Source organism: Scyliorhinus canicula, chromosome 7 (genome assembly GCF_902713615.1).
Source record: "Scyliorhinus canicula chromosome 7, sScyCan1.1, whole genome shotgun sequence".
Classification (NCBI taxonomy): Eukaryota; Metazoa; Chordata; class Chondrichthyes; order Carcharhiniformes; family Scyliorhinidae; genus Scyliorhinus; species Scyliorhinus canicula.
This window is the reverse complement of record NC_052152.1, coordinates 19344015-19358174: the sequence shown is the minus strand read 5'-3', so window position 1 is coordinate 19358174 and position 14160 is coordinate 19344015. Positions and strand designations below refer to the sequence as shown.

Below are 14160 nucleotides of genomic sequence, written 5' to 3'. Positions count from 1 at the left end.
GCGAGGACGCAGAGTTAAGAAGATAAACTTGCAAGTCCGGGCCTTTTCATTAAAGCTGCAAAGTTGAGTGTGATGGAGAAAACCCCAATGATGGGAACTGGACGGATATGGGTCCTGGATACAGTAGAGACACTCTCTCTGACCACCTCCTAAAGCCCCAATATACTGAGGTGCGATTGCCCCAAACCTGCTTCATCAAGGACCCTTACAGTTAACGGAGAGGATGTTTTTATTGTACTATACTGGGCTAATTTTGTTTCATTGAAAGACAGATGTAGCTCTCAAGGCCAGCATCTCTAATTGCCCTTGAAGGTGGTAATCAGCCATCTCTTGAACCGCTACAGTCCATGTGATGTCGATGCTCTTGCGTTGAGTTCCAGAATTTTGACCCAGCAACTGTGAAGGAACAGTGATATGACTTGGGTGGAACTTGCAGGTGATGGTATTCCCATCTGTGTGCTGCCACTGTCCTCGGTCACCGATTAAGGAGCCTTCGTACTTTTCAAATGATTTTGCGTAATGGCCAGCAGTTTTTAATAAGTTCTTTTTTTTGTTGCTTTTAGGTTCTGGGTGGAATTGAACCGAGTCTGTATAAAGGGGATATCTGGTACACACCTATCAAAAGAGAATGGTATTACCAAGTTGAGGTTCTTAAACTGGAAGTGGGAGGACAAAACTTAAACCTGGACTGCACAGAGGTAAGCATGCTATCAATTCGGAGCCTTGATGTTTCCTGTGGGCCACAAGTTTAAGTGGAATTTGGTATCATTGTTCAATATCTAGTGAGAAACAAAACTGGATCTGACAATCTTCCGGAATGTTGAGGTGGCAAGATGATCTACATTTTTGAGATGCCTTTTAAGTCCGACAGATGCAGGTTCATGTCCGTGTACTGATTCAATTCCAAAGCTCCTCTGGCTGGAGGAGCGTTCCTATCTGCATTATGGCAGGTTATACAGTCCCCAAGCACACCTTAAAATTACTCTTGCAAAGTCAAAAAATAAATAATTGGCTAGACAAGAACCTTGCCGATCATCCAAGAGGAGAACGATATTTTTTCGCCCCCGGTCTGATTGATTCCAGTGTGAAGGCAGGGCAAGGCAGCAAGAAGCTGTTCAATGTCGATAGAATTGAGCTCAAGAAATAACCCCACAGTGGGATAGTCTGCAAACATTCTCTGGAGACTTTAATATGAAGGATAGCTACCGTGTGCGTGTGTGTGTGTGTGTGTGTGTGTAATATTACATCCCAGAGTGAGTTTGCACCTTAAGAATTGGCGATCTATTAATTGTAACCTGGCTTCCAAAGCAGTTGTCCTTATCTGCCACACCCTCTCCTCCAAAACTCTCCAGTCTGTGGGGGGAGGTGACTCATCAAATTTACAAAGCTGTGTTAGTTTTGACTGCACCTTTGCCAAGGAACAAACGTCAAATCTTGATTTTGAGTTATGCAGTTCCGGGATGTTGTTTGTGCACCAGCAGGCCCACAAAGCTACCGGAATACCTTGCATGCTGTTAGTGCAGCTTAATCCAAACTGGTTACTCTAGTCCAATGTCAGTTCAGCAGGTGAAGTGGAGATTTCCAGGGATCAGGAATATTGGGGGTGGGAAATGGTGGGAGTGGAACGCACACTGCTCCCAATGTCTAAGGCTATATGGATGGCTTCAGTAGTGTTTCGTGCTCCTTTTTATATTGGGTACAATGAGTATGTTCCTTTAAAATAGATTAACTTGCATTTATACAGTGACTTTCACAACCTCTGGATATCTGGATGTCCCAAAATGCAATGGTCAATGATATTCTTTTGAAATGTAACCAGCACTGTGACATGGGGAAACGTGGCATCCAGTTTACATAGCAAGCTCCCACAAGCAGCTTAACCCAGATAATCTGCCTTGGTACAACGTCTAATCTGACCTTGTGTCATCTCCCATCAATACCACACTGTCAGCCTAGAGCGAGACTTGAAACCGCAATTTTCTGATTCCAAGTGGCAGCCAATCTAACAATGAGCTCCGAATGACGGTCAAAATGGACCAGGAATTCAGTTCATATTCACATAAGATTCAAAAGACTTGTTACTTTCTCCCAGGAGCTGTGTCACATCACCTGGCAAGTAGAGCTCTTCTCCCCAGTTTTAAACCCTTGATTATTGGGTTAGTCCATTCCATGGGTTGAATATGGGAGATCTGAATCATTGGCAGTAAATGGGAAATAGTTTGCTTTGTTGGAATTCAATGCATGGCTCTGATTTCAGTTGACCTTTTGTTTATGATCATACAACAATTGGACTCTCAATTTACTGCTTGTTCTTAGTCCTGCTTGTATTACAAAATAGTTTTTGTAATTTGCAGTGCTGTGGGAACGATCACTTTTGTTTTGACGTTTTATGTCTGTTTGTCCTCCTTCTCACTAGTACAACTCTGACAAAGCCATTGTGGACAGTGGTACCACACTCCTGCGTCTACCAATGAATGTGTTTGTTGCAGTTGTAATGGCCATTAAAGAAACCTCAAAGGTAAGAAAGTTCTGGGCAACTGAGAAGATGCCACTTGATCTTCATTCAATGCACCAATCTGGTTCCATTGTCTTTGTTTAAAGTTTTGTCTGTGGGCTCGCTTGTTCCATAAAAACTGTCTCTGACCGTGACCCGGTGCACCTTATCCTCGGACCTTTCTTCCTTGTGCCACCGTGACTTTTCCACATCCCTTTTCTCTCTCTCTCTCTCTCTCTCTCTCTCTCCCTTTTCCACCTCCAGTATTGGCACAAACCAGCTCAGGAATTCCAAGCGCAAAGTGCAAATTACCTCATGCCCATCTGCTTTATATCTCCGGCAAAGTTGTTTCTTGATTTGACTAGGGACAGTCAGAGGTTGTTGTATTTCTTTGTAGCCACAAAGAGAGAGGTTATGGAGGTGCCCACACTCTGAATTCATGGAAAACATTGAGAGGTTTATGAAGGGTGTTGCTCATACAAGATAGTGAACTGCTCCAATTCATGCAAACACTCTGCTGATGTCACTGCATATCATGTGATGTAGAACCAGCAAGGATGTATTCCCAGACGCAACATCCCCTCTCTCTTTACTTCATTAGTGCAACAGCAACAATTAATATATACACTCTCAACACTTTGTGTAGCAATTAACTGATCAGCATTATGTCACCGAACTCTTTCCATCGTCTGTCAGTATGGTGTATGATATTGGACTTGTCTTTGCTTGGATCATAGCTGCTTTACATGTTTTGTTAGTGGTGCAATTTCTAGCTACCACTCTCCCTCCCTAGTTAAATACATGCCTTTTAGAGGTTTTCTCCCTCCGAGCAATTTGTGTTTGTTGCTGTCGTTTGACTGAAGTATCAGGTAGAGTTAACAAGGCAAACTTGTTCCCCTTCAACAATAGCATTGCTGGTGAACTCTGTGGTAGCTTACAGCGTTCCAAAAAGATATTAGAAATTTGTTTATTCTTTTTGATGATGTTCCTGGTCCTTCGACGCTCGATAGACTGCTTTAGGATTCGTTCGGCCGATCCATTTGTTGCCGGATGATATGGAGCTCACTTCATTTCATCATTCCCTTTCAAGTAGTCCTGAAACCCCTTCGTAGTAAACTGTGTTTTATTATAGTTTCATTATTATATTTAGTGTAAGATGAGGAGAGACTCTCACATTGTGGCGGCCTGCTTCACCTTCACAATATCGCGCAGCAGAGGGACAACATGCTGGAGGAGGAGGAAAAGCGCCAGGCCTTGTCTAACTAGGAGGATGCAGAGGAAGGGCCAAGATGGGCAGGGCATGGCGCCCAAGCAGCCACAGTAGGCCGCACAATGTGTGCACCTGGGCCTCCGTGCACAGGACAATCTAATCTCCTCCAGGGTCACTAACTAGTGGGTCTAATGCACCTGGCCACTGGCAACCCTACCGTCCCATACAGCAAAGTAATAATAATAACCTATTTATTGTCACAAGTATGAAGTTACTGTGAAAAGCCCCTAGTCACCACATTCCGGCGCCTATTGGGGTAAGCTGGTACGGGAATTGAACATACGCTGCTGGCCTTGTTGTGCATCACAAACCAGCTGTCTAGCTCACTGAGCTAAACCAGCCCTAGTGTTGCTTCAATCGTGTTGCTAAATTCAGTACAAATTTATCTTAATAATTGATCCACCCTGAAAACAACCTTAATTGTGTCACATTTTGCGGGCGCTGTGCTTCTGAGATTGCTGACATCTTCTTTGGTTCTTTATGTGAACCATCTTTGTTAATAATATGACAACGGGAATTTATGGATGACTTGGAAAAAGTCTCACTTTTCCTTTTTAACTCTCAGCTTGTTGCTCTTTAACTGCTTCAGAATAGCTTCCAAATTCGTCAAGTGTTCCTGTTCAGTTGAATTGGTGATGAGGATATCAACTAAATAACTTTGCAATCCGTTCAATCTGCTTAGAGTTTGATCCATGGATCTTTGAAACAGACCAGGCTTAGATGTTATTCCAAAAGGATATATTCTGTGTCTCGGGGAGCACAGTGGCTAGCACTGTGGCTTCACAGTGCCAGGGTCCCAGGTTCGATTTCCCCGCTGGGTCATTGTCCGTTCAAAGTTTGCACATTCTCCCCGTGTCTGCGTGGGTTTCCTCCGGGTGCTCCGGTTTCCTCCCACAGTTCAAAGACATGCAGTTAGGTGGATTGGCCATGCTAAATTGCCCTGAGTGTCCAAAAAGGTTAGATGGGGTTATTGGGTTACGGGGATAGGGTGGAAGTGAGGGCTTAAGTAGGTCGGTGCGGACTCGATGGGCTGAATGGCTTCCTTCTGCACTGTTATATTCTATGTAACAAAACAGACATTTGTCCTTTACTATGGTGAATAGTGGCGGTGATTTAGCAGCCATATTAATCTGCAGAAAGTCCAGAAAACAAGTCTTCAATCAGCAGTAAAACTGGGTTAATAGTTTTAAAATCTCCACACATTCTCATTGAGCCATCCTGCTTTAATACAGGAACGATTAGTGCTGCCCAATCACTTGTAACAACAGGTTCAATGACTCCTGTCCTTATTAATCAGTCTACTTCCTCTTCAACTTTTGGGTTGATGGTGTATGGCACACTTCTAGCTTTGAGACATTTGGGTGTGCTGTCTGGCTTGATTTTTATGTATATCTCCACTCCAATGATTGAGCCTACTGAATCTTTGAACACCTTCTCGTTGTTGCAAATTCAATGAATTCACTAACTGACTGTTTCCCAGTTATCTTGGCCAATAATGCTGTGCCAAGTAGTGCAGGAATGATTCCACAGACAACGCGAAGAGGCAACTTCACCGTTTGCCCATTTGCTTCAACTTTCACGATACTGTATCTTTTTAGTGGCACAAACTCTTCAGTGTACGTCCTTAGGATCACGTATGATGGTACGATACATTGATACATTGTCTCCGGTATTAGTCATAATGTTGCGCCCATATCCACTTCCATTTTAATTTCATGACCTTCAAGTTTTGGATAGGCTCAAAAATGTTGTTATTCGCCCTACATTGGTTCTTGCTACAGCTTGGTTTTATTGTCTTTTGAGTGATCTTGAGCTTCATTCACTATATTTTTAGGCCCGACCACATTGCTTGCTTGTATTGTTCTTCTTGCACTTTGTTGGTGTAGAGGTTTTCTGAGCCCAACACAATTTGGTTACCACAGTTCTTGAATGTATTGGATTTATTCCAGAATTCCCCTGCTGAGTGTCCAACCGGTGTACATGGTTGCATCATTGCTGCCTGGTTCCTTGAAGTACCCACTTTATGGATCTTCGCTCCCGTCCCTATCTGTGAAGCCTCTCTTTGTAGCAAGCTCCATAGACGTGGCAATTTCCACAGCAGCTTTCAGAGTTAGATCACCTATCGGAAACATCTTCCTCTGAATTGCTTCACTGCGTAACCCACAAACCAGCCTGTCTCGAAGAGTATCATCAAGTGTTGTACCGAATTGACAATATCTAGCTAATCTTCTAAAAGACGCTATAAACCGTAAAACGGTTTTGCCTTCTTACTGACTACGGCAGTAGAACTGGAACCTTACTGCAATCAGAAATGGTTCAGGAGAAAAATGTCCCTCTAAAATTTTCATTAATTCACTGATGGGCGTGCTCATAAAACCAGGAACAAGATTCTGTAGAAGCATAAACGTTTTATGGTGAACTGAGCTGAGAAATGTTGCCACCTTTTGGTTCCCTGGTGTCTGAATTGAAAACAATTGGAATTTTTCTTCATATGCATTCCCCTCCTTATCTAACCTGTCCATTGTGCCCATTTTTCCAGTGATTTTTAGATCCCGGCTTCCAGAGTTTACACTTCCTCCCGTCTGACTGTGTCGGAAAGTATGGCACAAACAATCCCTTGAACAAGCAACTAAGAAATCTTTTATTTTTATGCCCGAGTATTTTGGCTTTCCTCCCAGGTAGTGGCCCGTGCAGAGTCAGCAGACCGCCCCGTTCCCCACAGCCCATGTAGCTTTGCCACATGCGCAGTCGCTGCAGCCCGTACTTCAACGTAACCAAGTCTCCCCTGACTGCCGGTCGTCTCGCTCGCAGTTACTGTCCAAAACCTTTTATTTAACCTTCACTGGTCACATTGGTGGCAGTGCTTTGCCCGAATTCCGATCCAGAGAAGCTCCCGATGCTGTCCCAAAAATGGTCAACTAAACTTTTTCCAGCGATTCTTCTTTCTGCTCAATCCTCATCGCCAGTTTTCTTTCCTTTATTTTTGTTGCTGCAAAGTGAAAATGTAGGGCGGTGCCCACACTCTGGATTCTTGAGAGGTTTGTTAAGCATATTGCTCATACAATCAAGGTGGTGTTCTGCTCAAAGCCTGAGCAAACAATCTGCTGATGTCACATGATGCAGAATCAGCTAGAATGCATTCCCAGATACATATCGGCTCTCTTGATAAACCCTCTGTTATGATGGCAGACAACGCTAAACATTAATTGTCTGGTATAGATGTTGCTCATCACAAACCGGGGTACTGTAAGTGATGGGGTCTGTATATGGTTCATGCTGCTACCTTTTAACATACTTGAATTTGCTTTTTTAGATTCATAACGTTTGATGCGCTTAATTCTTTGGAGGCTATTATGATCCCTATAACTTTAAAAAGGGTTTTGAATTCCTAGTGGCCAACTCAAGAAAAATAACATTTCATGCTTTTAAGACTTTTACTGTAACAAACAAATTGAAATCAAAGTTGACAACACATTATTTATAAGGCAACTAATGTAATCAATGACAGAAAATATAACCCCTCCATGCGATGATTGAAAGCCCACTCTACGTTTATATGTTACACTGTATTCCCCGTTGAATTGTAGCCTTCACAGGAACTGGTCTAGAGTTACTCCCAGCTTCCAACAGGCTCGATTCTCCCATTTGGCTGAGTCGTTGGCATCTGGTGTCCATTGAAAGTTGTCTCCCTCTGTCTTCTAAGGATCTTCGAACCGACTTTCAGCAGCAAGGGACATTCAACAGCTCTTTGGCCTGGCCTCGCCAGGTAGAACCCTTCAATGTCCTTAAATATCTCCAGGTTCCATCACTCCACCAGGAAGTGGGCATCCACCAGCATTCTGCCTGGTGGCTAACCGAGAACTGCCTTTCTCCCCACTGCTCGTCGCAGCTGCTGTTGCCTATAGTCTACATGCCAGTAAATCTGCACACACTAAAATCAGCTGCTCCTTTATTTTTGCCAGGTGTTCAAACTGGTATTTAAATTTCAATCGGACTGGCCCTGTGATCTCTGTCCCCATGGCAACCAGGTTGCACCGGCTTAATGCCAGGCAGAATTAGTAGGGCGTCACGTGTCCCTCTCCACGACTACATTCTATCTTGATTCAAGAGGCAGTTTGAAACAGCCGTCTTATAAAACCTTGTACTTTACAAGGTTGACTCGGACTAATATTAATTCCTGTAAAATAGGATAGTTTTGCCATCTAATGGGTGATTTGTGTTAACACCAATGTGGTGCAGACTGCATTAATACAAGCTCATTTTTCTAAGGTGGTTCATATACACAACATCTCTCCTCCCCTCAGTCCCGTACTTTCCAGCCAATCGCTTTATTCACACGACAGATTTGTATCCAACTGCACACACGAAGAATCTTTCTTTGCAACATCGGGTTCTCTTCACCCTTGGCTCCCAGTTCCCATCACTAAACTAAATATTAGTAACAAAGTAAAGAGCAGCCCATTCTGAGGTCAAACGCTCCACTAGTCACAACAGAGTGGGAAATTTACTTTCTGTGCTCGCGCTGCCTGTTAACGTACACCACAAGCATTTTGCACTGACACACTGGGCAGAGAGGAGGCCCAGATCAGATAGGAGACTTGGGGTGTACATCCCCCCCCCCCCCCCCCCCCCCCCAGGCTGTTCTTCCATTAGTCTGGAAGTGGTGCAATCATCCTCCAGTGCTGTCGTGTACATGCGCATTACTGGTTCACACTCTCACTGAATTGATCAGCTTGATCTATAGATGCTGACTATTTGGCCAACAAAAACCAGGAAGAAAAGCAAAACAGTGTGTAGATACTGGAACTCTGAAACAAAAACACAAATTGCAGGTCTGTGGGTGGTGAGGGTGTAGGAGGCTGTCTGTATGTGAGGGGTGGTGGGGGCTGGTGGGGGGGGCGGGGGAAGAGAGCTGCTGGTTGGAGGGGGGCTGGTCCTGTCTGTGGGTAGTGGGGGTGTAGGAGGCTGTCTGTATGTGAGGGGTGGTGGGGGCTGGTGGGAGGAGAGAGCGGCTGGTTGGAAGGGGGCTGGCTCTATCTGTGGGGGTTGGGGCAGGGTTGCCTGGCTGTATCTGTGTGGAGGTGGGGGGAGGGGGGAGAGAGGCCTGGCTGTACCTGTGGGTGGTGGAGGCAAGGGGAGCCTGGCTGTAATGATGAGGGGTAGGGGCACCTGGCAGTCTCTGTGGAGGGGTGGGGGTTGGCTATATGTGAGGGGAAGTGGGGGCTGGTTGGGGGGGGGGGGGGGGGAGAGCTGGTGGGAAGATGGAGGAAGGGAGCTGGCTGTATCTGTGGGGAGGTGGGGGGGGGGGGGCTGGCAGTGTCTGTTTGGGGGGGGTAGGTGGGGGGGTTGGTGTGGAGGGGGCCTGGCTGTATCTGAAGGGAGGGGGTGGCTTGTGGAGCGGGGAGGGCCCTGGCTTTATCTGTAAGGGGGTGCAGGTGGCCTGACTCTATCCGGGGTGGGGGGGGGGGGGGGGGGGGGGGGGGGGGGGGGGGGGGGGGTTGCTGGCAGCAGCTGTGGCATGAGAAGCCGAATTCTATTGAAAAATTATCACCCTGAAATATTGAACTTTTTTGTTGTTTTTGTTGCTTCTCCACAGATGCTGCCAGACCTTTTTTGGTATTTACTAGGTTTTTATAAAGACTGGAAGCTAAGGATCTTACACGGCAGATTGTAAAATAAAATGTTTACTTAATTTCACTAATTTGATGCTTCCAATGCGTTGGATATAGTTTAATTTTTACCATGTTTTAATGTGAAAAATAGAATGAAATCTTTCTCAGTGAACTAATGGCCAACATTAGTACAGTTTACCAGCAGCACAATTTACCTTTAACAGTTACAGACCGTGACACCGCACACTTGGCCTGGAGCCCTGCTTGGCAGACGTGAGGGGATCTAACTCGAGTGTGGCTGTGCTCTGTGGGAACGATGCCATGATGATCTGCCCTTTAAACTCCAATATTGATTCAGCTAACATAGCTCCAATTAATCTGTTTGAAATTTGGTTTCTTCAAATCTGCCGTTTGTAACTAATTTCGGGCCACGTGCTTGTTCCCGTCAGAAAGTGGGTTGCGTCTTGATCTCGGAAGAATGTGGTTCACTATTGAGCTGAACCCGAGTGTGACAATAGCCAAAATCCACCTTGTTGACTATTGCAGCGTAGAACTCGTATCCCTTTTATTTTACGGCTTTGTTTTATGATTTACTTGTTCGGTCATGGGGGGTGGGGTGCCTCTTTTAGCCCTTTTATGTCCTGCCATTTTGGATGTCCCGCCATTTTGGATGCCCGGTATTTTGGATGCCCGCCATTTTGGGTGACCCAACTGTGTGCAACCTGCATGATGACTAATTCCATGAATTGGCACAATTGGCTGTGGCTAACAGCCTCGTGTGAGCGTTGTATCACTGTATTTTATGGGATGGAGGCACTGGTACCTGATATTTACTTCTGTGTTCTGTTCCTAATTAGGTAGCTTTGTGTTGTTGGCTTTTTGTGAAACTTTTTTTTTGTGTGTGTGTGTGTAAAATATTCTTTAATTTTTGCACCTCCCAGACTGTGTTTGTATTAAGCTGATTGTGAGGCAAAGGGTCAATCACAGGCAACTCTGGGGTTTCCATTGGCTTGAAGTACAGCCAAGATGGCAGCCTTCCAGCAGCTCATTGACTTTAGGCACTTTTTTTTCTTCATCCAGTCAGCTGCTCCACTCCAACTGGCAAGATCAATAACCTGACCTCATCTAATGGGATGCTCAAAGAGCTGCGTGCGAGTCATCAACTCGGAGTACTTGGTACCACAGTGTATGATCCCTTATGGGGCAGCATCAGAGAGTTCAGATGCTCTCATGAGTCACAGGATCTGAATCTCAATGTGTTGTTGGCAGGAGAAGTGTTTAACCATTTTTAGTTGGTATTTTTTAAATAGTTACTATGATTTTAAGGAAGCTGGAACTATCAGGATTTCACTCGGGCAATTGTGATAATACCTCTTCACCATTTCTGGTGTGCCGTGCCGCAGGGTCTGTCGAGTTAAGGAAAATAACACGCCAGGCATATATTTTCATCCGCAGCGTTTACACACTGTTCGAGCAAAATCTGTCTCCCTGCCCCACCTTTTTTATTTGTTCTGATGATACATTCCTCTGGTCCAGCTCCACTGAATATTCGTATCACGTTGGCGATGTTTACAACTGGTTCTGAAATACGTGAATCAGTCGAGTGGGTCTCCCTGAGTGGGGGTTCCCCAGTGTCCATGGGTGGGGGGAGGGGTGGGTTTATTTTCTGTGCTGATCGGGGCGCCCAATCTCTGGAGCTGTCCTCGCTGGCTCTCGGACCCTGCCCCGCCACAGTGACCGCGTGAAACACAGCAACTGAATTATGTTTTTTGAGAGGGGCTCAAAATCTGGACTAAAAGCTTGTCTGGGCAGCTGGAGAAGTACACGGGGATTTCAGTCAGAGCCTGACACCCTGGGGGGGGTGGAGGGGGGGGGGGGGGGGGGGTGGTGGATATGGGACGATTCCACCCAGTTTATGTAACCTATTTTCAACGGCAACGTGGAGGGCTCCCAGGGAACCTTGGATGTTGCAGTCCAATAAGAACTTTGGTAAAGTTGGGAAGGCATTGGTCCTTGCTCACACATGTCAGGAAAAGTGAATAGTGAGCTGACCATTTGCTTAAACTGTGGCCGTAAGCTCTTATGGGACATGAAAAAGAGGACCATTTGAATTAGTGGAGTGAGTGCACCGGTTTGTTTTGAGTCGGATTGGTCATAACTAGTTGCTACACGGTAGCACAGTGGGTAGCACTGTTGCTTCGCAGCTCCATTGTCCTCGGTTCGATTCCCAGTTTGGGTCACTGTGCGGAGTCTCCACGTTCTCCCCGTGTGTGCGTGGGTTTCCTCCAAGTGCTCCGGTTTCCTCCCACAGTCCAAAGTTGTGCAGGTTGGGTGGATTGGCCATGCTGAATGCACGGGGCTGATGGATGAAATGAAATGAAATGAAAATCGCTTATTGTCACAAGTAGGCTTCAAATGAAGTTACTGTGAAAAGCCCCTAGTCGCCACATTCCGGCATCTGTTTGGGGAGGCTGATACGGGAATTGAACCGTGCTGCTGGCCTGCCCTGGTCTGCTTTCAAAGCCAGCGATTTAGCCCTGTGCTAAACAGCCTCTAAGAGGTAGAGTGCTTTTTCGGAGGGTTGGTGCACACCCGACGGGCCGAATGGCCTCCATCTGCACTGTAGTGATTCTATCGAGATATGAAGAACAAACTTTAACTTCTAAACTTTGTCCGAATGTCACTTTAGGTGCTGCTGAACATTTTTGAGGTGCTGATTTTGGGAGAAGTCACCATTTCAATTTGACAGTGGTGGGGGACGAGGGTGGGATTGGTGGTGATAACCGAAGGTGAAGGCTTCACTCTCTTGCTGATGTTTAACTGGAGGAAATTAGAGCCAGTCTAGGCTTGAACTCTGTTCAACAAAATGGCAGAATTACTTGATGACGTCTGTTCACGGATCACTGTTGGGGGAAATAACTCATTTGTATAATTGCCTTACTCTTAATGTAACATAGGTGACTATTTTCCCAATGGAGAGAGTGGGGGCTATTTTCCTGAAGGAGTAGGTGGACAAAAGCAGCAAGGACAGAGGAAGAATGCTCCAGATTATCTGCTGTTTGTCAGTGAATGTGAACATTCTTAACTGTGAGCGAGGTCAATAGGGAATACGCATTTTGTGAAGGAAAATTTTTGGTTTGGTTTTTGATGTACCATCACTTACTACGAGACGAGAATGGTGACACAATCGAGGCTTTATTGCACAAGATGTTGTGCCTCCTGCAGCTGGAACCAGAATGGGAGCAGCGCAGGAGAACATACACTTTTATACGGGGATTTACTGTTGTACCTGTAATACAGGGGCAGTACCGTAATACATGCAGTTGTTACTAGTGGTGTTTACCACAGTTTTATTCCTCTTGAGGGCAGAGTGTCAAACGGGCAAAAGCGATGATCGAGAGAGTATGAAGATGACGCGCGCCATTTTCCACATTGACTTTGATTTCGCAGTCAGTCAATGAGATCATTCGAAGTAAGGGGCAGCAGGGCCTGTGACTGATGAACATTGGCCCGCAGGCCAATAGGCTGGGGAGCATTGTCCCGCCTGCAGGGATTCTATCTGAAGATGAGTGAAAGTGCGCTCGGTTCCTAGGATGCGGTCACTGGATTTCCAGTGCAGGCTGCAGCCGCAAGTCTCCTGTAGGAGTAATGCAGAGCTGCTGGCCTGCAGTGAGTGAGTGAATGTCTGCCTTTCTGTCCTGATGCTTTTATGTCTGGCATCGGGGCTGTCGGCCCTATGAGGTAAATGCAGGGTGGGCACCTTGCCCGCCCCACCATGAAATTCCCTGACTTCCTCGCGAGGCGTAATTAATTAGCTGAAAAGCAGAATATTGCGCCCGAGCCCTCGCCTGGTGTCCACAGTGATCCTCGATGTGCTTTGCCTTCCGAGCTCTACCACTACGTCGAGTTGTGTCCCCAGGATGTACATCTGAGGCGGAGGCAGGCAGCTGCTTACCTCGTCCTCCCGTGGCCTTCCATGCCCCTGGCAGGCATCCTCTGGAGGCTGTGGAGTTGGAGGGTCCCGGCTCACTTGTCGGCGGCACGTGTACAGCCGTGCCACCCTGGGTGAAGAGATTTCTCCTCCTCTCTCTCCTTAAGGTCTACCCCGGATCATCAGGCTGTGACCTCAGGCTGACTTTCCCACCCGCAGCCCTCCGTCTCGGGCTCCAGATGGAAAATTACGTCCAATATTTCTGACCAATATCATTTCACAAGAAGAGGTGCTGTCAGTTTAGAAATGGAGGACAAAGTGGGAAATTGGTGGAGGTCGGGGGCGGGGTGGGGGAGGTAAATAGTGAGGCGGATACCCTCTCAATTTGTGACCGACGCAAACGCGATGGACAGAAGGGCCTTTTCGGTGCTCTCAGCCTCTCTGACTCTATGGGAGGGCGAGGTCCGTGATTGGGTGAAACTGGGTCCTCAGCCGGGTAGTTAAATTGGACTCCATGACGATGGCTTTCGATCACTTGTATTTAAATTTTTTATATATTTGGTCAATTGGCCAATCATTTGCCCACGTGTTGGGTGTCACTTGGCACATGCAATGGTGTTTGACTTTGGTTCTGGACACGTTCCTCAGGTAGATGACCGGCTCACCATTGGAAAATCTTGCAATTGAATGTTCTCCAGAATTCTACCCCTCTTATTAGGCCGCAGTAGAGAAACCTTTTTTGTTATCCAAAATGCTGCCTGTTCCTTGCGCTAATGTTCCTCACTTAGAGCCTTATGTATTTTTTTTTAAAGGATTAGTTTTGGAGGGGTAAGTATATAGTTTAGCGTTCAAA

The 14160-nt window shown here is 46.1% G+C and overlaps 1 protein-coding gene across 1 annotated transcript in view; it reads left to right on the top strand.

The window, feature by feature from the left end:
* bace2 (beta-secretase 2) overlaps nt 1-14160 on the top strand; it is a 79954-nt gene that overhangs the window by 49690 nt on the left and 16104 nt on the right. Inside the window, exons 5-6 of the mRNA XM_038801469.1 lie at nt 564-698; nt 2417-2518. Coding sequence (XP_038657397.1) covers nt 564-698; nt 2417-2518 — 237 coding nt within the window. The remainder of the gene's footprint in view (nt 1-563; nt 699-2416; nt 2519-14160) is intronic.